We start from the raw sequence: 23,201 nt of genomic DNA on the forward strand, positions 1-23,201 counted from the left end.
TTTCATAAGGTTGCCGTGCCATATAGTGAATAGATGATATATTACTACACTTACATTCAAAAGAGAAAAGCACCCTTAGTATATTGTACGAGTATGATTACTATATATCCAGTTGGTATACACAATGTGTATGTATATGAAGTCATATAAAGCCATAAAAATAATGTGAAATGCCAAACAATAATTATGCAATAATGTATAAAAGCAAACGTCTTCAAAGTTAAACATTTTAATCTAAATTTCGATTTAAAGCTTTCGTGACTGCAGGGATTCATATTATTGGTTCTTTCGGTAAAGTCACGTAGAAGGGAAATAATAAAATAATAAAAATAAAACAATACAATTCTCACGACGTTTCGATTGCAACACAAGCAATCATCATCATCATCAGGTGTGAAAACCATAGCAAGAAAATTTGAAAAAAGTGGCGTTTTTTCCTTAACGTTAGCACCACGTTTATTGTTTAAATTTTGTATTATTTTATTATTTCCCTTCTACGTGACTTTACCGAAAGAACCAATAATACATTTCAATCTCGTTAAACATTTGTCATCACCACAATCAGGCTACGACACATGCACAGCATGAAGCTCATACCCATGAATGAATGAGAGAAAGAATGGGCGGTTTTACGGATGAATGGCCTGATGGATGAATGGACAGGTCCCTGCACGTGAACTGCCAATTCAGAGTCCACATTCTCCCTTTAACCTGCATCACTCGCCACGCACACACACACGAACAGAAAGAGCGCAAGTAAGAGTGAGCGAGGGTGAGTGGGAGGGAGAGCGTGGAGAGAGGGAGAGAAGACCCGACGCGATTGAGCCACTCATCGCCACAGCAGTGAGACGACCTCCGTGGTGGCGCGCGCGCGCGGTTCGGCCATGAACGTCAGCGGCACCGCGGCCAGAGCCAACGGCTCCGCGTCGCGCGGCGAGCGCAACGAGGCGCTGGCGAGAGCCGAGGTGGCGGTGCTGTTCGCCATGTTCGCATGCACCACACTTGGTAACTCGGTGCTGCTCACGGCGCTCTTCCGACGGCGCAAGCACGCGTCACGCATGCACGTGTTCATGGTGCACCTGTGCCTCGCCGACCTGGTGGTGGCTTTCTTCCAGGTGCTGCCGCAGCTCGCGTGGGACATCACCGACGTGTTCCTCGCGTCCGACTTCGCCTGCCGATTCATCAAGTACATGCAGATCGTGGGCATGTTTGCCTCCACCTACATGATCGTGGGCATGACGGTGGACCGATACCAGGCGGTCTGCTTCCCCATGGTCACCTTCAAGAAGCGTATGGCTTACTGGAACGCGCCCGTGTGCGCCGTGTGGGTGGTCTCGCTGCTGCTCAGCGTGCCCCAGGCGGTCATCTTCGCCAAGGGCGAGGTCTACCCGGGCGTCTACGACTGCTGGGGGACATTCCAGCCGATGTGGGGCGTCAAGGCGTACATCACCTGGATGGCCATGGCCATATTTGTGGTACCCACCGCCGTGCTCGTGTGGTGCCAGACCAAGATCTGTCGCGTCATCCGGCTGAACATCTACTTCAAGACGCCGCACGTGCACAAGGACACGCTGCTGCTGCGGCGGCGGCGGAAGCAGCGGCGGCGGCAGCAGAAGCGGCAAGAGGACGAGGAGGAGGTGGCCGCCCTGCACAGGGGTCAGACGCAAGCTGTGACCATGACGCGGGTGAGCAGCGTGACCGGTGTCTCGAGGGCGATGGTGAAGACGGTGAAGATGACCCTGGTTATCGTGATCGTATACGTCCTCTGCTGGTTGCCGTTCTTCGTAGCGCAGCTGTGGAGCGTGTGGGATCCCAATCCACCGTTCGAAGGTAAACTTTAACCCACCAGGGGCAGACTGGCTGCTGTCCAGCCTCGTTTGTTTTTGATGCTTAAGTTGCACGTCTCGTGCTTATACGCCTGGCTGTCGTCAAGCGCTGCTGTGGGTGGATAACACGCATCGAGGATGTGTTCCATGGCAATCACCAGCGATTTAAGTCCATTGTACTCAAACGGGTGACTAAAAACACTTGGCAGGCTAATATAATTCAACCATTTAAGTAACAGAGCGTTGCACGAACAGCATATTTGTTCATTCAAGTCATCGTCTGAGAATGATTCAGCCGTGAACTAGTGGTGAATATTCCGGATGAGTAATACAGAGGTAAGGCAATTCATAGCACAATCATACATTCGTTAACTGTTTGGGTATTTAAAGATAAATGTAATGTCTCTCCAGTGATAATATGGTTCTCTAGTTAATGATAACAGTAGTTATTTTATGGGTCTGGGTAAGAGCATATCATTGGCAATTTAAAGTGAGGGTTGCAAAGAATATAACACCATCTGCTCCGAAAAAAAAGAATGTCAATACATCTGTTTCAGAACATATTCCTTAGACTACATACGATTATTATATTAAAAAGTAAAAACAATATCCCTGATTTTATAATCTGAACACCTTACACAGTAACATCTGCATGCAAAAAAATAACACGCAAAGCCTCATATAGTAAATACGTGCCGTTGAAGCAAGGGCTGTTAGCGAGCTGCTATGAAGGCTGGCACAGCAAACGAGTTATGGTGGTGCGGACAGCATCACGCCCGTCGGCTGCATTGCTCTCCCAGTGCGGATGTTCAAACTTCACACCAGATGTGCACAAGGTTGAGTTGATTTGTCGTGGCCAGGAATTGAACTCGGATCACTAGGTTCGCTGTGCAGGTCAATAGCCACTGCGCTACCGCGTATTTTTATACACACACACAGCAAGGCAGCACAAGCTAGCACAGAGGTCGACAATCTTTCAAAGAAGCAGAGCCATGTTTTTGTCTTTGAGCTACTCGTACACACAGACACAGAAGCAGGTATACAGCGGATGACAAACACCTTATGACGTAAATGAACAAAATAAGTGATGGAATAAACTACGTCTATTTCGTCCCTCCACCCCACCTTAGTCATTCTTTAATAATACAACTTTAACAAAACTTTTACAATAACTTTAACAATACTGTTATGCATTTTTGTTGTCTCCAAGACATTCCATAGCGACCCATTCCCTGCCATATGAAATACATTACCTTTATGCTAAATTGTGTTTTTTAAGATTTAAGTAAAAAAAACGGCTGCCCGCAAGGAGGTAACAAAAGAGCCGCAGGTTGCCGAACCCTCAGCCAGCAGAAACATCTCTGGGAAGCGTCAACACGAACCCTGAGTCAGCAGAAGCATCTCTGAGGAGCCTCAACACGAACCCTGAGTCAGCAGAAACATCTCTGGGGAGCCTCAACACGAACCCTGAGTCAGCAGAAACATCTCCGGGGAGCCTCAACACGAACCCTGAGTCAGCAGAAACATCTCTGGGGAGCCTCAACACGAACCCTGCGTCAGCAGAAACATCTCTGGGGAGCCAGAACACGGACGATGAGTCAGCAGAAACATCTCTGGGAAGCGTCAACACGAACCCTGAGTCAGCAGAAGCATCTTTGGGGAGCCTCAACACGAACCCTGAGTCAGCAGAAACATCTCTGGGGAGCCTCAACACGAACCCTGAGTCAGCAGAAACATCTCTGGGGAGCCTCGACACAAACCTTGAGTCAGCAGAAACATCTCTGGGGAGCGAAAACACGGACCCTGAGTCAGCAGAAACATCTCTGGGGGCCTCGACACGAACCCTGAGTCAGCAGAAACATCTCTGGGGAGCCTCAATGCGGACCCTGAGTCAGCAGAAACATCTCTGGGAAGCCTCAACACGAACCCCGAGTCAGCAGAAACATCTCTGGGGAGCCTCAACACGAACTCTGAGTCAGCAGAAACATCTCTTGGAGCCTCAACACGAACCCTGAACCAGCAGAAACATCTCTGGAGGCCTCGACAAGAACCCTGAGTCAGCAGAAACATCTCTGTGGGGCCTCAACACGAACCCTGAGTCAGAAGAAACATCTCTGGGGGGCCTCAACACGAACCCTGAGTCAGCAGAAACATCTCTGGGGAGCCTCAACACGGACCCTGAGTCAGCAGACACATCTCCTGGGAAGCCACAACACGAACATTGAGTCAGCAGAAACATCTCTGGGGAGCCTCAACACGGACCCTGAGTCAGCAGAAATATCTCTGGGGAGCGTCAATACGAACCCTGAGTCAGCAGAAACATCTCTGGAGGCCTCGGCACGAACCCTGAGTCAGCAGAAATATCTCTGGGAAGCGTCAACACGAACCCTGAGTCAGCAGAAACAACTCTGAGAAGCCTCAACACGATCCCTGAGTCAGCAGAAACATCTCTGGAGGCCACAACACGAGCCAGCAGAAACATCTCTGGGGAGCCTCGACACCAACCCTGAGTCAGCAGAAACGTTTCTGGGGAGCCTCAACACGAACCCTGAGTCAGCAGAAACATCTCTTGGGAGCCTCAACACGAACCCTGAGTCAGCAGAAACATCTCTGGAGGCCTCAACACGAACTCTGAGTTAGCAGAAACATCTCTGGGGAGCTACAACACGAACCCTGAGTCAGCAGAAACATCTCTGGGGAGCCTCAAAACGAACCCTGAGTCAGCAGAAACATCTCTGGAGAGCTACAACACGAACCCTGAGTCAGCAGAAGCATCTTTGGGGAGCCACGACACGAACCCTGAGTCAGCAGAAACATCTCTGGGGAGCCTCAACACGAACAATGAGTCAGCAGAAACATCTCTGGGGAGCCACGACACGAACCCTGAGTCAGCAGACACATCTCCTGGGAAGCCACAACACGAACACTGAGTCAGCAGAAACATCTCTGGGGAGCCTCAACACGGACCCTGAGTCAGCAGAAACATCTCTGGGGAGCGTCAACACGAACCCTGAGTCAGCAGAAACATCTCTGGAGGCCTCGGCACGAACCCTGAGTCAGCAGAAATATCTCTGGGAAGCGTCAATACGAACCCTGAGTCAGCAGAAACATCTCTGGGAAGCGTCAACACGAACCCTGAGTCAACAGAAACATCTCTGGAGGCCTCAACACGAACCCTGAGTCAGCAGAAACAACTCTGAGGAGCCTCAACACAAACCCTGAGTCAGCAGAAACATCTCTGGAGGCCACAACACGAACCCTGAGCCAGCAGAAACATCTCTGGGGAGCCTCGACACCAACCCTGAGTCAGCAGAAACATTTCTGGGGAGCCTCAACACGAACCCTGAGTCAGCAGAAACATCTCTTGGGAGCCTCAACACGAACCCTGAGTCAGCAGAAACATCTCTGAAGGCCTCAACACGAACTCTGAGTCAGCAGAAACATCTCTGGGGAGCTACAACACGAACCCTGAGTCAGCAGAAACATCTCTGGGGAGCCTCAATACGAACCCTGAGTCAGCAGAAACATCTCTGGGGAGCTACAACACGAACCCTGAGTCAGCAGAAGCATCTTTGGGGAGCCACGACACGAACCTTGAGTCAGCAGAAACATCTCTGGGGAGCCTCAACACGAACAATTAGTCAGCAGAAACATCTCTGGGGAGCCACGACACGAACCCTGAGTCAGCAGAAACATCTACTGGGGAGCCACAACACGGACCCTGGGTCAGCAGAAACATCTACTGGGGAGCCACAACACGGACCCTGAGTCAGCAGAACCATCTCTGGGAAGCATCAACACGAACCCTGAGTCAGCAGAAACATCTCTGGGGAGCCTCAACACGAACCCTGAGTCAGCAGAAACATCTACTGGGGAGCCACAACACGAACCCTGAGTCAGCAGAAACAACTCTGAGGAGCCTCAACACGGACCCTGAACCAGGAGAAACATCTACTGGGGAGCCTCAACACGAACCCTGAGTCAGCAGAAACATCTCTGGGGGCCTCGACACGAACCCTGAGTCAGCAGAAACATCTCTGGAGGCCTCAACACGAACCCTGAGTCAGCAGAAACATCTCTAGGGAGCCACAACACGGACCCTGAGTCAGCAGAAACATCTCTGGGGAGCCTCAACACGAACCCTGAGTCAGCAGAAACTTCTCTGGGGAGCGTCAACACGAACCCTGAGTCAGCAGAAACATCTCTGGAGGCCTCGGCACGAACCCTGAGTCAGCAGAAATATCTTTGGGAAGCGTCAACACGAACCCTGAGTCAGCAGAAACATCTCTGGGAAGTGTCAACACGAACCCTGAGTCAGCAGAAACATCTCTGGAGGCCTCGGCACGAACCCTGAGTCAGCAGAAATATCTCTGGGAAGTGTCAACACGAACCCTGAGTCAGCAGAAACATCTCTGGAGGCCTCAACACGAACCCTGAGTCAGCAGAAACAACTCTGAGGAGCCTCAACACGAACCCTGAGTCAGCAGAAACATCTCTGGAGGCCACAACACGAACCCTGAGTCAGCAGAAACATTTCTGGGGAGCCTCAACACGAACCCTGAGTCAGCAGAAACATCTCTTGGGAGCCTCAACACGAACTCTGAGTCAGCAGAAACATCTCTGGGGAGCTACAACACGAACCCTGAGTCAGCAGAAACATCTCTGGGGAGCCTCAATACGAACCCTGAGTCAGCAGAAACATCTCTGGGGAGCTACAACACGAACCCTGAGTCAGCAGAAGCATCTTTGGGGAGCCACGACACGAACCCTGAGTCAGCAGAAACATCTCTGGGGAGCCTCAATACGAACCCTGAGTCAGCAGAAACATCTCTGGGGAGCTACAACACGAACCCTGAGTCAGCAGAAGCATCTTTGGGGAGCCACGACAGAAACCCTGAGTCAGCAGAAACATCTCTGGGGAGCCTCAACACGAACAATGAGTCAGCAGAAACATCTCTGGGGAGCTACAACACGAACCCTGAGTCAGCAGAAACATCTCTGGGGAGCCTCAATACGAACCCTGCGTCAGCAGAAACATCTCTGGGGAGCCAGAACACGGACGATGAGTCAGCAGAAACATCTCTGGGAAGCGTCAACACGAACCCTGAGTCAGCAGAAGCATCTTTGGGGAGCCTCAACACGAACCCTGAGTCAGCAGAAACATCTCTGGGGAGCCACGACATGAACCCTGAGTCAGCAGAAACATCTACTGGGGAGCCACAACACGGACCCTGGGTCAGCAGAAACATCTACTGGGGAGCCACAACACGGACCCTGAGTCAGCAGAACCATCTCTGGGGAGCCTCAACACGAACCCTGAGTCAGCAGAAACATCTCTGGGGAACCTCAACACGAACTCTGAGTCAGCAGAAACATCTCTGGGGAGCCTCAACACGAACCCTGAGTCAGCAGAAACATCTCTGGGGAGCCAGAACACGGACCCTGAGTCAGCAGAACCATCTCTGGGGAGCCTCAACACGAACCCTGAGTCAGCAGAAACATCTCTGGGAAGCGTCAACACGAACCCTGAGTCAGCAGAAACATCTCTGGGGAGCTTCAACACGAACCCTGAGTCAGCAGAAACAACTCTGAGGAGCCTCAACACGGACCCTGAACCAGGAGAAACATCTACTGGGGAGCCTCAACACGAACCCTGAGTCAGCAGAAACATCTCTGGGGGCCTCGACACGATCCCTGAGTCAGCAGAAACATCTCTGGAGGCCTCAACACGAACCCTGAGTCAGCAGAAACATCTCTAGGGAGCCACAACACGGACCCTGAGTCAGCAGAAACATCTCTGGGGAGCCTCAACACGAACCCTGAGTCAGCAGAAACATCTACTGGGGAGCCACAACACGGACCCTGAGTCAGCAGAAACATCTCTGGGGAGCCTCAACACGGACCCTGAGTCAGCAGAAGCATCTCTGGAGGCCTCGACACGAACCCTGAGTCAGCAGAAATATCTCTGAGCAGCTACAACACGAACCCTGAGTCAGCAGAAACATCTCTGGGGAGCCAGAACACGAATTTCCCAATTACTTGATGGTAAACTCTCTTGACTGGCCCTCATTAACATGACAATGTGCTACTAAATCTAATCTAATTTAATATGTATTGAGTGCCTTTCACCTCTGCAATAGAAGATGGTATGTCTTACATTGTGCCAGACTTGGAAACATGTATTGTGCTGCTCATAATGAAATTATCCAGCCTGGTGGTTAGGTAACTGATGTACATATACACACTATTTTTAACATTGTAAATAGAAGACCATTTGAGCAAACAAAAATACATGAGCTAAGAAGACTATGCCATTCTATTTACTTTCCTATAATAATGTCCAAGTGGTGGTTCACATTCTGAAGACTATGAATTCATAAAATCAAAGTTGAGGGTTCACTCAGCCTACCATCCTCCAGTGTCGATAAAAGGACTACCACTTTCCGGGGAATTAAACAGTGGTTTTCCTATGGATAGACTCAACCCCGCCATAGGAATGAGGAATTCCCACCACTGGTTCAGGGCTGTAAACGGGAGATGAGCACCGCCTCAATGCCCATTTGAGCAGGACATCACTTTGATAAATTAAATTAAATACAGCTGCTGGTAATTGGAATTCATATTCAATGTTTAAATGCTGTAGACAGTACTTTTAAAGTTCGTTTGGTTATTTAATATGCTGTGAGAGCTTTGCCTAGCATATACATGCTTCACGATATAACCTGTACAGCGTTATTGCGGTGCTAACATCTATTAATAAACACAGCATCAGCCAGAACACAATTATCACATCCCAAGCATTGTTCACAAACATATTCAATAATTATATGGCTGGACAGTCAATCAAAACAATGTTTTAATTAGCATGGCAATAGAGGTCATGCTGCATACATATGTAGTGACGTAAACACTGTCACTATGGTGTTAGCGCCAGCCACTGTTCCAGGAGTGTGGCTGAGCACCGGGAACCTCCATAGGAGGCTTGAGGGACACGTGACGGAGAGCCGGGAGCTCCTGACTTTATAAAGAAGGGGGCGTGGCCGAGGCCGCGGCCAGGGGAATAAAGGGGGAGCCCCGAGAGGCATCGGGGCTCATTTGTGGGGATCGTCCTGGGGTCCTGGTTTCTTCGCTCTTTGCTCTTTGGTCGTCGGTCGTCGGTTGAAGTCTTAGCTCGGCATCGTGGGTCAGGCAGCGTGTGTGCTGACTGCCCCGTGTGCGATAGCTAACTCGCATGCACATAGCGAACAGTATAGCCACACCTAGCTAGAGAACCCGAAGTGGTTAGAGAGGTTGTTAATAAACGTGTTGCCTCCAACTATAGTGTGTGCACCTCTGTACATCACACTACACTGGTGTCAGAAGTAATCTATTGGTTAGGTGTTAACGAGGATAGCGATGTTAACGAGACGTAAAGTCCCCACCAAGTCGTCTTCGGACAAAGACGACGACGGGGTGATCCTACAGACGGCCCCGGGTGCTGGAGCCCCGGTGATGGAGCGCGGGGAAGTCCTGATGCCGGCGCAGCAGCGGCACCCGGAGCCCACTTCGCCGCCGCTGCCAGGGAAGGAATGCCGCTCCAAGAAGGAGTGCCTCGGCGACCTCCTGGCCACCATCGCAGCTCTGGCTGCTGTTCTACAGAGGGAGGACGATGACGAAACGCCGATGCCACGTCCGTGGACTTCCGTCGCTGCTTCCCGCATGCAGAAAACTGCTGAGGCGTGCACCGTGCAGTAACCTGCTAATTTTCAGAATGTGCGGGACGCGACTCCTGCCAAGACCAACCTCCCGCCAAAAGTGCTACAAGCTGACCGTGGATTGAAAAAAACTCCCCTTCGTCTGAGAGTTCATGATTGCGGCCAGTGATTGGAAGGCTTTTCACCATCGCTTCTCCGCCACCTGCAAGCTGGCAGGGTGGATGGAGGAGGAGGCGCTGCGGGCGCTCCCCACGACACTCAACGACGATGCGCTGGCGGTGTTCGATGCCATTCCCAACGACGAAAAGGAGACGCTGACCCAAGCGCTCACACAGATGGGGGCCATTTTCCCTCCACAGTCAACCAAGTGCCACTAGTTTGCCACGAGTAGGCGAGGGGAAGCCGAGACGCCCCTCCCCTATCGCATCACACTTCTGGCATTGGCGAAGTCGGCATTTCCCGGGATGGACCAGGTGGGGCGGGATTCGTTGATCCTGGTAAATATGCTGCTGTTGGCCCAAGAGCTTCAGGTCATCTTACCAGCCACGGAGGATGACAACCTGACTTCTATCAAAGTTGCGCGGTGCCTCGAGGCCCATTTTAACATCCGTCGGCGTGCCAGCATGGTGGCGAGCACCGGACCATCCGTGGAGGAGGGAGCACCCGCAGGAGAGCAGCATCTACAAGCCGGTGTTTCCCGTCCCACTGCAAAGTAGGGGAGGTCCGAGGAAGACCACCAGGGCGGGCGAGGCCGGCCGAGGGGGGCTTTCCTTTGCCAGAGGGACGGCCTGATCGTTTGCTACAAGTGCGGGCTGCCAGGACACATATCCATGGGGTGCCGTGCTCAACAGGGAGGACCCTCCACGTCAACGCCATCTGCAGATCATCACTCCTTTTCTCTGCTGGGTTCTCAGGCAAGTCGCGGCGCACCTCACACACAGCCCTCTGTTCCACCTCATGCATTGGTTGCGCAGTCACGTGTCGCAGATTTTTGTCGGGGTCCGCCATGTGCCGATTGTGTCTTTGCAGGCAAGGGTTGGCCACGAAGTCCCGCGCAATTGACGGCTCTGGCACACCGCATTATCGCTGAGGCGGCGGGATCGTCCACTATTAGCGGGACCATTGAGGGGGTAGAGGTGCAGATACTTGTCGATACAGGTGCGTTGGTGACAATAATTTCGGAAATAATTTTTTATTGTTTGCGCCAAAATCGCGCGTCATTTCACCTGTTTCCATCCCCTGCTTTGCCGCCAAGAACCGGGCCCATACATTATTGGCCAGTTATCGGCTACGGTATGCATTGGCAACATTCGATTGACGGGCCCGGTTCTTGTTTCCAAATCCCTAGCCGTACCATGCCTGCTAGGGACGGATTTTCTAGAAAAAATACCGCTAAAAATCCTTGTGGATCAGGGCTGCATAGAGTTGCCGTCAGGCCGCGGAATGTCATTGTTATCATCGCCCACTTTATTCCACATGGCGAATGTATTGGTCCTAGCGATGGCCAACCAAACGGTCCATATCCCTTCCGGTGTGCAGATGCTTATTCCCTTATGGCTGAAGAAACAACTCGGCCATGATTCGATCATGGAGGGGATGCCCCCTCTAGCAAGGCGGTTCGTGGCCGAAATTTGGTGTATGCGCAGAAGTCGGTGGTGGGCGATCAAAAACCATTCATCCAGATCTTGAATGTCAGTTCGGAGACGTCCGTGATACAAGAAGGCACTGTTTTGCCTCACACATTGTCCGCGAGTTATCAGGGGAAAAATGAAGGGACTTTGGGTGTTTTTGCATCTGTGGGGCAGGGTGAAAATTACGGGCCAGAGGGAGGACTGTGATGAGTCGTGGTTGGACGCGCTCTGCGCCGAGAGAAATGATTTATCGGTAGCACAAAGGCGCGAGTTACACGTACTTTTGAAGGAGTTTTCTGACGTTTTTAGCAAAAAAAATTCGATATTGGCTGTACGCCTCTATTACACCACCAAATCAATATGGGAGACTTCGCCCCGATTCATCAAAACCCATATCAATTAAGTCTCAAGGAGAAGGACCATGTGCGCCACGCGGTTGACGAGATGTTCGCCACCGACATAATTTCTACATCCAACAGTCTGTGGGGGGCACCCATTGTGCTTGTTAAAAAGCAGGACGGCAGTTTGAGGTTTAGCGTGGATTTCCGCAAACTCAACAAAGTCTCCGTGGCCGATGCGTACCCGCTCCCACGAATGGACGACTCATTGGATGCTTGGCGGGAGCGTGATCCTTCTCCACACTTGATTTGCTGTCGGGGTTTTGGCAGTTGCCTTTGGATGACAGCTCTAGACCAAAAACTGCATTCCGCACAAGGGCTCTTTCAGTTTAACCGGCTTCTGATGGGACTTCACTCAGCCCCGGCCACATTCCAACGGCTAATGGAACCGGTATTTGCAGGCCTACAATGGGACACATGTTTGATTTACCTCGACGACGCCATTGTCTTCGGTGCTCCTCGAAACTGCACTCCTCGAAACTCCTCGGAAAACTGCAGAGTTTTCCTCAAAATACGGGCTGCTAAATTGAAGTTTAAGCCACAGAAGTGTCATCCGTTGCAGAGATCGGCCAGGTACGTAGGCCACATCGTCGGCGAGTCCGGGACATCAACGGACCCGGACAAAACTGCGTGCGTGCGGACGTGGCCAACCCCCAAGTCAGTGGGTGAGGTGCGTAGTTTTGTCGGGTTCGCCTCTTATTATCGACGTTTCATCCTCATGTTCGCCATGATCACTAAGCCTCTCGAAGTCCTCACAGCCAACGGACAGGAATTTCGGTGGGGGGAGGAGGAGGCTGTGTTTGCCACGCTGCGAGACGGCCTTCAATACCCAGATTTTTCTTTGCCCCTCATCCTTGATACCGATGCTAGCAACACAGGTATTGGCGCCGTTTTATCACATGTTGTGGACGGAGTGGAGCGTATGGTTGCATACGGGAGTAGGGTGCTGTCTCCGGCAGAGCAGCGCGACTGCATTACGCCCCGAGAGTTGCTGGCAATAGTTTACTTTGTACAGTAGTACCTTGGAGGTAGAAAAGGATGGCAAGCTACCATTTTGCATGTTCTAATCAAAAAGAAACCAGATGGCTCAATGGGACACTCTGTCTCCAGGAAAGCAACTCATACGGATGCCTACCTAAAACCTGACTCTCACCACCATCCATCCCAAAAGAATTCCCTTATCAAAACTCTACACCATAGAGCTCGATGTATCTCTGACCATCATCATCTAGCCAGTGAACTGAAACACGTGCACCAAGCTCTCAAGATGAATGGATATTTGTACCACACAATCCGTAAAGCTATCACCATCTGAGGACCCGATCAAAACCATCACCTTCCCATACATAGCAGGGGTCACCAAAAGATTTCCAAAATTATGAGCAAACACAAGATCCAGGTTTGATTTAACACAATACGTAAAATTCGTGATCTGATCCCATCTGTGAAGGATGTAATCCCTGACATGCAATACCACGGCGTCTACAAACTAAGCTGTATCTGGGGCAGTAGTTACATTGGGGAAACGACATGTCTCGGACCGTGTTCGTGAACATAAGGCAGATCTGACACATAGCAGGACGAACACTTCGGCCGTGGTTGATCATTGTTTTAATGTGGTTGGCTCACACGAAATTGATTTCTCTCAGACGAAGGTACTTTGCAAGCCCACTGGCCATCAACAATGATTTGTTCATGAAGCCATCCATATATACAAACATAGATACAATTTCCACCGAGATGATTGGTACATACTCAATCACTGGAAGGACGTTATCAACCAGTTTAAGTCATAACTGCTGCAATGTTTCCATTTTTAACACTCTCTGATGCTCACCAGTTTTTTTAACCCCTCACACAACCTTCTCCACTCATTCCGCCTGCAACCACTGGGGAGAGAGCTGAGGTGTGGAGCCCCACTCTATCAACTGTGGGCCTAGACGACTATTTCTTTAACTTGCTCTATCCACTGTTGGCCTAGACTATTGGCTATAGATTGCTCTATCCACTGCTGGCCTAGATGACCTCTAATAACAGCATACTTTATCCACTGCTGACTTAGACTACCTCTAGTGCATCATGCCTATTGCATGCGCTATCCACTGCTGGCCTAGGCTCCATCTCTATAGCTTTTGCTCTATCATGGCCTAGACTCCATCTCGATAGGATGCTCTATCCACTGCTGATCTAGATTTGTGCCCCTCCCACTCCATTCTAACACTTGGGCTACGCACACTTTTAAACCTTTAAAAACAGCTGCATTCGAGGCTTACCCCCCTTTTCTCCCCACCTAATGACGACCGCTTGTGTTGCGATCGAAACGTCGTAGTTTTTTGTTATTTACTTCGAACCTATCTACGTCGGCCAAAAGGGTGTGATTTTTCCTTCCTCTCAGTGAGATAAAAACACACCTGTTATTTATATTTGACCTGATATTCGACGTATCATACACTTTTACAGATTTTGGGTTTATATACGATAACATTTAAAGGTAACTGCATCTCAAGACGATGAATAAATACAATGCTTTATCTTTTTTAGAACTAATACATGCACTAAGATGTTTAAACACCTAATAGAAACCTATTGCAAGGCATCAAGTCTGCAGTAAACACACATACTTGTAGTAAAGCATGAAAACACATATGTACATTGAACTTTTTTCGCACCATAGGTAGCCAACCGTGCTAATCGGAGGTGCAGATATGGTTAGACAATGTATACATTATAATGTATACATTGCCTTTGAAACTGATTGGCCTACACCAGAGACAGCCTCTTGTATACCTTTGTCTAAACAGTGCGAGGCTAAAGTATGCCAAAAGGCTGTGCAGGAACATTGGGTATATTTCATAGAGAGGCAGCCAGTCAAAGGCAAAGGACAAAAGGACGGTTTTGAACCTGGGCATGACAAGAGCCAAGGAGTCGACAGCATGGATGTCTAGAAGAAGGGAATTCCACACCAGGGGGCCAGCAGATGAGAACGCTTGACCTCCCGCTGAGCAATAGGTTGACTGGAAGCTGCTATGCAAAGCATTGGCTGCTGGAGTGGAGAGTTCGTGGAAGGGTTTAGAGTGAGATGAGAGTGGAGATGGCAAGGGTATTAATTAAAATGTACTCTCTCATCTGTGGGGCGATTGCAGTAGATTATGGCGGTGAGGTGGTATTGTTTATTTTGCAAATAAGGAGTCTGGTAGCAGCACTGAAACAACAGGTTTATATTTTAGTGCAATATGTGTACATTAATAAGTACTTACAAATGGCATTTTCCCCGTCACTGTATGAGGTGAATGTCAATGGGAATTATGATGTCGTTGCTCTGATACATGTGTAGTGCTTTAATAAAGACATACACACTACGTGAGTTGAGGCGAGTCTTTATTTAACACTTCCCTTACGGGACGGGTTCTATAATTGGTGTAATGTAACTAACCCTTTGCAACTCTGTGTAACACCATGTAACCCCCTTACACACGAGACTATTGAAGATCCCAAGCTGACGACGTGACCCGACCCACCGAGTGCTGCCCACAATAACGACCTCTTTACTGTAGCACGCTGCCCTTTTATCCCCCTAGCGGGGCCTTCCCCCCGCCCTCTGGCTACGCCCTCCTTCTGATACTGCGCAGCAGCCTCGCTCCCCTGATTACCCAAATGACCGGATGTACCGGCATTATATATTTGTAGTGACATCGCGGATGTCACTGGCATGGCGTGCGATGTAGCGACATCACGGGCAACACGAGAATGTGGGTGCAGTACCGGCCCTAGAGAAGTTCGGTGAGCGCTGATCGTTAGCGCTGGATGGCACCACGCTTGGTGTGCAGTGCCGACCCCTACAGGATAGGGTGTGAGAGTGCCAGCCACGGGAATGGGTTACTAAGGGCCGTGGTACTCTGGTTGACCCCAGAGAACACGTGACCAGTTAAGTCTACACAGGGCCCCCAGGTGGGGGCTAGGGGTGGTCACGTGTCAGGGCCCGAGATCCTGCTCGAGGGTTCTCGAAGGTGGTCGTGGCTAAGGGCGGAGCCAGCCACGCCGCAGAGGATATAAGCCAGGTCCCCCAGAGGGACCTCCTGCTGTTGTTCATCCTGAAGGAACCTTAGTCAACTTTTTACAAGAGTCACCAACACGTGGACCTGGACCCAAGCTGTGGTCCGGTCCGTTGTAGCTCGTTACAGTGTAATTAGTGTAGCTAGCCTGGTGGTCACGTAGCTAGTTATGTTGTAACTAGTGTAGTTAGCCTGGTGGTCCACCACCATAGGTTGTTATCTTGTTAAGGGGCAGTTATCCCTTTGTGTTGGTGTAATAAAGGACTCTTTCACTGTGTCTGTCTCCGTTGTCCTTTATTCGGGTTCTTACAACTTGTCCCACACAGCCCTCGCTCAGAGCCTCCCCGCTTGGCAGCTCGACAGCTGCCGTCGTTCCCGTAGCCTGTCTCCACTCCGATGCAGCTCCGCTGCAGGTTCCCTTGTGCAGTCCCCCGGCTGCTCTCACTGCAGCTCCACCGCTGCTCCGCGTTCCTCCCGTGCCCGGTCACCGCTGGCCGACGGTGCCGAGTCTCACCGCGTGGCGATCTTGCCACTCTCCACTCTCCGCCCTGCGTGGCCTCACCCTGTCTCTATTCCCATCTCTCCTCCCGTCTCTTCTGGTTCTCTCCCTTAAGACCTTACCCCTCTCTCTCACGTGACCTAACCCCTCCCCCCGTGACGTCATATCCGCGAGGCCGTTTACGCCCGCATTACACCACCCTCCCCCGTAGAGAAAATTCCAACCGACCTCGGCTGAACAACAACAACAACAACAAGTAATGCGAGCGAACACAACCATCATACATGCGAGGACAACGAAGCATACAATAAATATAACAATAACAACAAGAACACGAACAGTATAAATCAATGAAACGTAAGGGACTTTGACCGCGTGCGGGTCGCCGGTCCGTCCCGGACGGGCGGCGGCCCTCCTGCAGACCGGGAACGTGACGGGGTTTTAAGAGCGACAGGATGAAGTCCTCCTGTCGCTATTGGAGGCCTGCCAACGTCCCGGTCCCGTATCCCTGAAGGCCCAGAGTCGGGGGTGTCCCGCAATTGTGTCTGCGGCGGGGTCGGAAGGGCGGCGGGGCTCGGTGTCCCCGCAGCCGTGGTAGTCACACCCCGAGCAGAGTCCCCTGTCTCCTGCAGTGTCACGGCCGGCTTGTCTGTCCTGGAGGATCCTTCCGCGGCACGTACGCTGTCGAGGCCTCCTGCTGGGGCGGACCTGGGATACGGGCCCAGCAGTCCCTGGCGTAATGGCCCTTACGACCGCAGCGGAAGCAGTCGATGTCGTTACGCCACGCCGCAGGCCCCCCGTCCCGATGCTCCCGCGTCGGCGGCGCAGATCACGGGCCCGGCCTACTGCGGGCCGACCACTGAGCAGAGGCGGCTGTCAGCTCCTGCGGGCCCCCCCCGTCAGGAACGTACACCGCCTTCTTGGGATCCCAACCCACGGCACCTCCCTCGATGATGGGCCCCCCCGTCCACGCCGCGACTTGCTTCCAACGGCGCAGATTGAACTGGGCATCCAGACATTTAGCGGCCGCCCGGGATGTCAGCTTTTCGTGGCCACACACCGGCATAGGGATCCCCAAATCCCGGGACAGCTCGAGCATTTTTCCCAAAATGAGAGGTTCGAGTAGGTCAGGCTCCGTCTCCGGGTATGCGGCCATGGCCAACTCCAAGACAGCACCCCTGTATGCCACCGGCGTCTCCTCGGGTGCTCGCTGGCGTTGAACAAACCGGCGATGAGCATCATCCGGTGGCTCGTATGCATCTGCCATCTCGTCGAAAACTCCTCTCAACGTTTTCTTCTTCGCGGCCTTCATAGAATGGAAGAATCGCACCGACTCATTGTCGAGAAGAGTCGGTAGAACCTCCAATGCCTCAGCGTCAGTCCACCTTGCAGAGCGCACCGCCGCCAAAAATCTGCAGGCAAAAGCACTCAAATCGCCACCGATGGAGAATTTTTTAACGGTTGTGAGATGACGACTGCGACTCCATGTTGCGCCGTCCTCAGCAGATGACTCATCACGCGGCATATTCAAAATGGCGTCGCATCGCAACGTGTCCAAGATTGCGGCCCCCCGCCACGAAGAGCGCAAGATGGCAGCTTCCCGCCGTTCTTCCCCTGCCACGCCCAAGATGGCGTCTTCGTGCCGCGTGGCAGATGGCGCTGACAGCGCAGGCAAGGCGGCGGCCTGCTGACCACCATCGACCCTCCCCAACGCCGTCCTCGGCGTGACGAGCTTGCACAATTGCGCCAGCACGATTTTCAAGGTCTCCAGCTGCGCCGCCATCTGTCTCCATCGTAAGTCCGCGTCCTCTGGCGCGGACGGGTCCACCGACGCGGCGACATCTTGTACACCCGGACCCGTACTCGTTCCCGCATGGATCTCCTCTTCCATCGCAGGCAGGTCCACCGCCTGAGGAAGGTCGTCGTCGTCGGATGATGTAGCAGATGATGGCGCAGGTATATTCTTTCTTCTGAGCTGTTTTGACATGCCGTTTCACTTGTGACACCAGTATAATAAAGGACTCTTTCACTGTGTCTGTCTCCGTTGTCCTTTATTCGGGTTCTTACAACTTGTCCCACACGGCCCTCGCTCAGAGCCTCCCCGCTTGGCAGCTCGACAGCTGCCGTCGCTCCCGTAGCCTGTCTCCACTCCGATGCAGCTCCGCTGCAAGTTCCCTTGTGCAGTCCCCCGGCTGCTCTCACTGCAGCTCCACCGCTGCTCACCGTTCCTCCCGTGCCCGGTCACCTGCTGGCCGACGGTGCCGAGTCTCACCGCGTGGCGATCTCGCCACTCTCCACTCTCCGCCCTGCGTGGCCTCACTCTGTCTCTATTCCCATCTCTCCTCCCGTCTCTTCCGGTTCTCTCCCTTAAGACCTTACCCCTCTCTCTCACGTGACCTAACCCCTCCCCCCGTGACATCATATCCGCGAGGCCGTTTACGCCCGCATTACATTGGTATCAATAAATGTGTTTGCCTCCAAAGAGTACGTCTGCGACTCAGTTGAACCCACATGTGTGAATATCAGTATGCATTGTATGTATGTAGTTACGTGTAGTGTGTGTGATTGTACTGTATGGCAGATATTTAGCAAGTGTTTATGAAGGTGTTTTTATATGAATATAAATGCATTTATATATTTGTTTTATGTTTGTGGAAGTACATATGTGCATATGTGCGCGCATGTATTTATCCTTTTTATTGTGTGGTTTTATATGGAGCGGTGGTGTAGCGGTTAGCGCTACGCTGCGCTACAAACCCTGCGACCCGATTTCGATTCCCGCTCGCGGCCAACACCAGTGACAATTATCTGGACCGGTTCTGGGCATCCCCAAGGTCGACTTAGCCTCAAATGAGTACCTGGTGTGGTGTGTAAACATCGCCACTGGGGAGACAAAGGCGGCCGGGCGTGGAGCTGGCTACCTGCCCCATCGAGTGCTGTGCCGGCCTTCATAGGTGCTCGCTAACAGCACTTGACCCGGCAGACTGTTATTTTAAAACGGAATGTTTTTTCTTATGTAATGCACATATTGGGAGATGGACAGACAACGGCAGGGTCTCTCGCTAAGTGGGATGCTTCCGGACATGGCTAAAATCATACAGTATTTCCTTACATCACGCATACTGTGCGGGGAATCGGGATAATATCCTATTTGGCACGTTATTTTTGGAGTCGTATAGCTTCCCAGTGATGAGACCTGACTCCCAATCAAATATATATTTTTAGTTTTCCCAGCCAGAGTGAATTCGACCCCACCGTCATTATGATTAGGCATTTGACGATACGCAACTTACGGTTCAGACGTTCAACACCGCAGAGACCAGTATCGCCATAATGAATTTCCTTCAGTAGGAGAAACCAAAAGGAGAGTGCGTGTGTGTGTGTAAACGTGAGTGCCTCTTTGTACAACAGATAGAAAATATGAGAGCGGGTGACGGTGCTTTAAAATAGGAAAACACACTTGTTCACAGAACATATTTGCCAGAGTAAGTAACCAGGCACCATGCCCAAGGAACACAGAGTCATTTCTAGGATAAACATTGGGAGATAATACATTGCGGCTTCCTGATAAGTCTGTGTGCCTTTTCTTGATGTGGATAATCGAGGTTGGTGTTAGTCCCAATGCTGTACAGATATACTGCCGAAAACTTTAGGGAGGTGAAAAAATAAATCAGCTAATTTCTGTCTGCATTCATAAAGAGCAAAAAAAACACTCAAAACGTTTATCAATAGCACTGGAACAATATATAATCGGCAACATTTCCAGCAAAAGCCCTGCTTCACCGCACATAAATAATATATTAATTATTTCGGTGATGCTTCGTTGGTAGTGGTGCACAAGCACGTCTAATCGAAGCGTTCCAAGCACAATGCATTGTGCCAGCAACATTTTACGATTTTACAATTTAGTTTATTTCGCAATACCGATTTATTATGGAAGGATGTTATGCAGACAGCTACGATTGGGTAACTATTCACATGCCTATTGAAAAGCTGGTCATCAGAATTTTCTTTTTTCAATTCTAACAAGGCCCCATGATGTCTCCAACGCGTATTAACGCTACATTTGGCCTCTATTTATGTGCTGTTAAGGCTATTGCCCAAAACGTGGCCTATTATATATGTAGTGAGTCCAACTTGGTCGCAGATGTTGTTCTTTAGAGGCAACACATTAATTAGTAACATCAACACGTAACACAAACGGGTAACTTGCCCCTTCACCAGATACAGCCTAGGGTGGTGGCCACCCAGCTAACTACCCTATACGGAGGAGCCGGTTATCAGTAATTATAAATAAGCGCCATGTAATTAAGTGAGGCTAAAGCATGCAGGAGTTTAAAGGTCATCTACATGAATAGCATGGCACCTAGTTGGCTGTTGTGGTGCCATTCATCATCGCTGCAGTTGAAGGGTTGTGCTTGGCAGTTTACTTTAATAATGCATTTCATTTTGGAGGTAAATCTCACATTGTAATTAGCTCTTCAAACATATTGGTCTCTATATCAGGAAGTATAATTCATGAGCTAATCTCGATTAAATATCTGTGCGACATCAGCAGAATACGCATGCGTGGACGAGTGTACGTTTATCGCCATGTGGGGAGGGGTAATGTAGTGGTTAGTACACAGCGCTACGAGCCTGATGGCCCAAATTCAATTCCTACCCACGCCTATCAAGTGGTAAATATCTGAATCGATCCTGGGCCTCTGCTACTGTGAGTCAACCTTAAATATTGACAGGACTCTCCTGAAAACGATTACTGAGACTCAGTGAGGCTTTTCTGGTGTAATAACAATAACATATGGAGCTGGGTGTGGTCCTGTCCACACCACTCTATCGTGCGCGGATCCAGCCGTAAATGTTGATTGCCATAACAGCCAGTATAGACCACACGGGGGTTCGTTGTCTTTGTGTGTACAGCATTCCCTTGTTATTAACGGACGCGCTACCCACGATTTTGGCTATCCGCGAATCGCATCTGGAACTCTACGTCTATGTAGGAGCAGTAACGACATCACAACGATCATAAACATCATCATTATCACCATTGGAACCTCATTTGCCGGTAAAAAATATCTGGCAACAAAACTGACAACTTTTTTACAAGGAGTCATGTTTGCATAAACCACAATACCTGCAGTCATAATGCAAACAAAAACATAACTCTGATAATATATGCACTGTCTTTGAAGTTGATTGGTCCAGGTATTGTGGTCTATGCAAACATGACTCCTTGTAAAAAGTTGTCAGTTTTGTTGCCAGATAGAAGGGTAAAAAAACAATTATCATATTTTTTACTGGCAAATGAGGTTCCAATGGTGTAAATGCTTACCTCGAGCTCTCATACTCTGATGGTGCATTGTCTTTGAGTTGTGCGCCTTATGGCGTCATCTGGTCCAACCCATGTGAGACTAGGCTCTAATCTAAGGAAAGCTGTCTCGGGTGTGGACCAATCAACTTCAAGGACAGTGCATACATTATCAGAGTTATGTTTTTGTTTGCATTAAGCCTGCAGGTATTGTGGTCTGTGCAAACATGACTCCTTGTAAAAAAGTTGTCAGTTTTGTTGCCAGATAGAAGGGTAAAAAACCAATTATCATCATCATTATCATCATCACTGTTTCTGCATACGTCTACTGCGCCGTATCATCATCATTTAAGGTAAGGCCATGTATAGACTATTATTGAATACTTTTATATTTATGTTAATTGACTTTCTTTTTATTATCACCAATTTTAATTTGTCATGTATTTAATAGCGTATTCGTGTATTTATCCAAGGTCATTCATTAAAAAGATAGGTTTTCGTAGGCCAATATCATCATCCGTGAAATGTCCGATTCACGAGCACCTCCGGAACGCATCCCTCGCGTATAACGAGGGGATACCGCGGTCATGGCATGAGAGCCCGGAGCCCGAGACCATCGACTAACAGCTTGAAACAGACTTGGGAACTTATAAAAGAGGCCGCGTGTCGGCAACTCGAGGTACGCTTTTGATTCTGCTCCCCGCGAGCGCACGTCGTTGTCTTTGTTGACATAAACGAAGTGCCCTGTCGAAGTTACATCTTGTCGTCTTCTTCTTTGTGTGCGTGTAGAGCTGTATAGGCTAACACTTGAGCCAAACTTTTGAAAGGCAGTTGTGAATGTCACGTGAATAAATACATGAGCAAGTGAATAAATAAATGAGCACACAGGAGGCAGTGTGCGTGCATCACGTGGTAGGTAAACATCGCCACTGGGGCGATAAAGGCGGCCGGGCGGCCGTGATGATGGACATCCACACCCACGTGTGCCGTTCCAGCCTTGACAGGTGCTCGCTAACAGCACTTGCCCCAAAAAGTCCGTTCTAAGCCACACGGGGGAAATCTCTTTCTTTGTCCCACAGGTGCCTTGTTCACCATCACCCTGCTGCTGGCAAGCCTCAACAGCTGCACCAACCCGTGGATCTACATGGCGTTCAGCGGGAGCACTCCACGCGCCCTCTTATCCTGCGTGCTGTGCCGTGCGCGGAGAGGCGGCGCCGGTGGCATTGGTGGCGGTGGCGTTGGCAGCGATGGTGGCATTGGTGGTGGTGGCGGTGGCACTGGCGGTTGGGTGCGGAGCGTGCCGGGAGCCACGGCGCACGAGGACTCGATGGCGACTAGCAGCGTTCACCTGGCGGGAGCTCTCCGCTCCCAGCACGAGGATGACGCGGAGCAAACCAACGAATTAATTAGTTCGCGCACGATTAGTAAGGATCCCAGCAAATTTTAAATTAAGGGACCAATATCCCCCGGGAGTGTTCTTCTGGTCCAAGGGCTCGGCAACCTGCGGGTTCTGTAGCCGCATGCGGGACTGCTTCGTGATGTCATTTATTAAGGGGCCGTCTCGTATTCACATTGCATTGCGGCTCTTGAAATATTGAGTTTCGTTGCCGACCCCTGTTCTGGTAAAATCACTTGACCGACGTTCCGAAAACTTTCGATTCAACTCTCGGTCAGGAGATTGGTGTTAAGATTGCACTTGTGTACCCAGTAAAGGTTGGCTACCTACGTTGCGAAAGAAGTTCAACATACATACAAACGTCTCACTTACTCTCATGGCTCTCCTGCCTAGCTTT

General features: G+C 50.5%; 1 protein-coding gene across 1 annotated transcript; it reads left to right on the plus strand.

The window, feature by feature from the left end:
- Nucleotides 1–884: 884 nt before the first annotated feature.
- Nucleotides 885–22,855, plus strand: LOC144934891 (vasopressin V2 receptor-like). Its single transcript, XM_078861160.1, has 2 exons — nucleotides 885–1,830; nucleotides 22,488–22,855. Exons 1-2 carry the CDS (start codon nucleotides 885–887, stop codon nucleotides 22,853–22,855), a joined length of 1,314 nt encoding a protein of 437 aa, XP_078717286.1.
- The last annotated feature ends 346 nt before the right edge of the window (nucleotides 22,856–23,201 follow it).

Source organism: Lampetra fluviatilis, chromosome 11 (assembly GCF_964198595.1).
Source record: "Lampetra fluviatilis chromosome 11, kcLamFluv1.1, whole genome shotgun sequence".
NCBI classification, from domain to species: Eukaryota; Metazoa; Chordata; class Hyperoartia; order Petromyzontiformes; family Petromyzontidae; genus Lampetra; species Lampetra fluviatilis.

Bases quoted from the DNA above. Each gene is read 5' to 3' on its own strand.
- LOC144934891 (XM_078861160.1), top strand. From the start codon at position 885: ATGAACGTCAGCGGCACCGCGGCCAGAGCCAACGGCTCCGCGTCGCGC. The intron at 1,831-22,487 runs GTAAACTTTAAC...TTTGTCCCACAG, and splicing joins TCCCAATCCACCGTTCGAAG to GTGCCTTGTTCACCATCACC.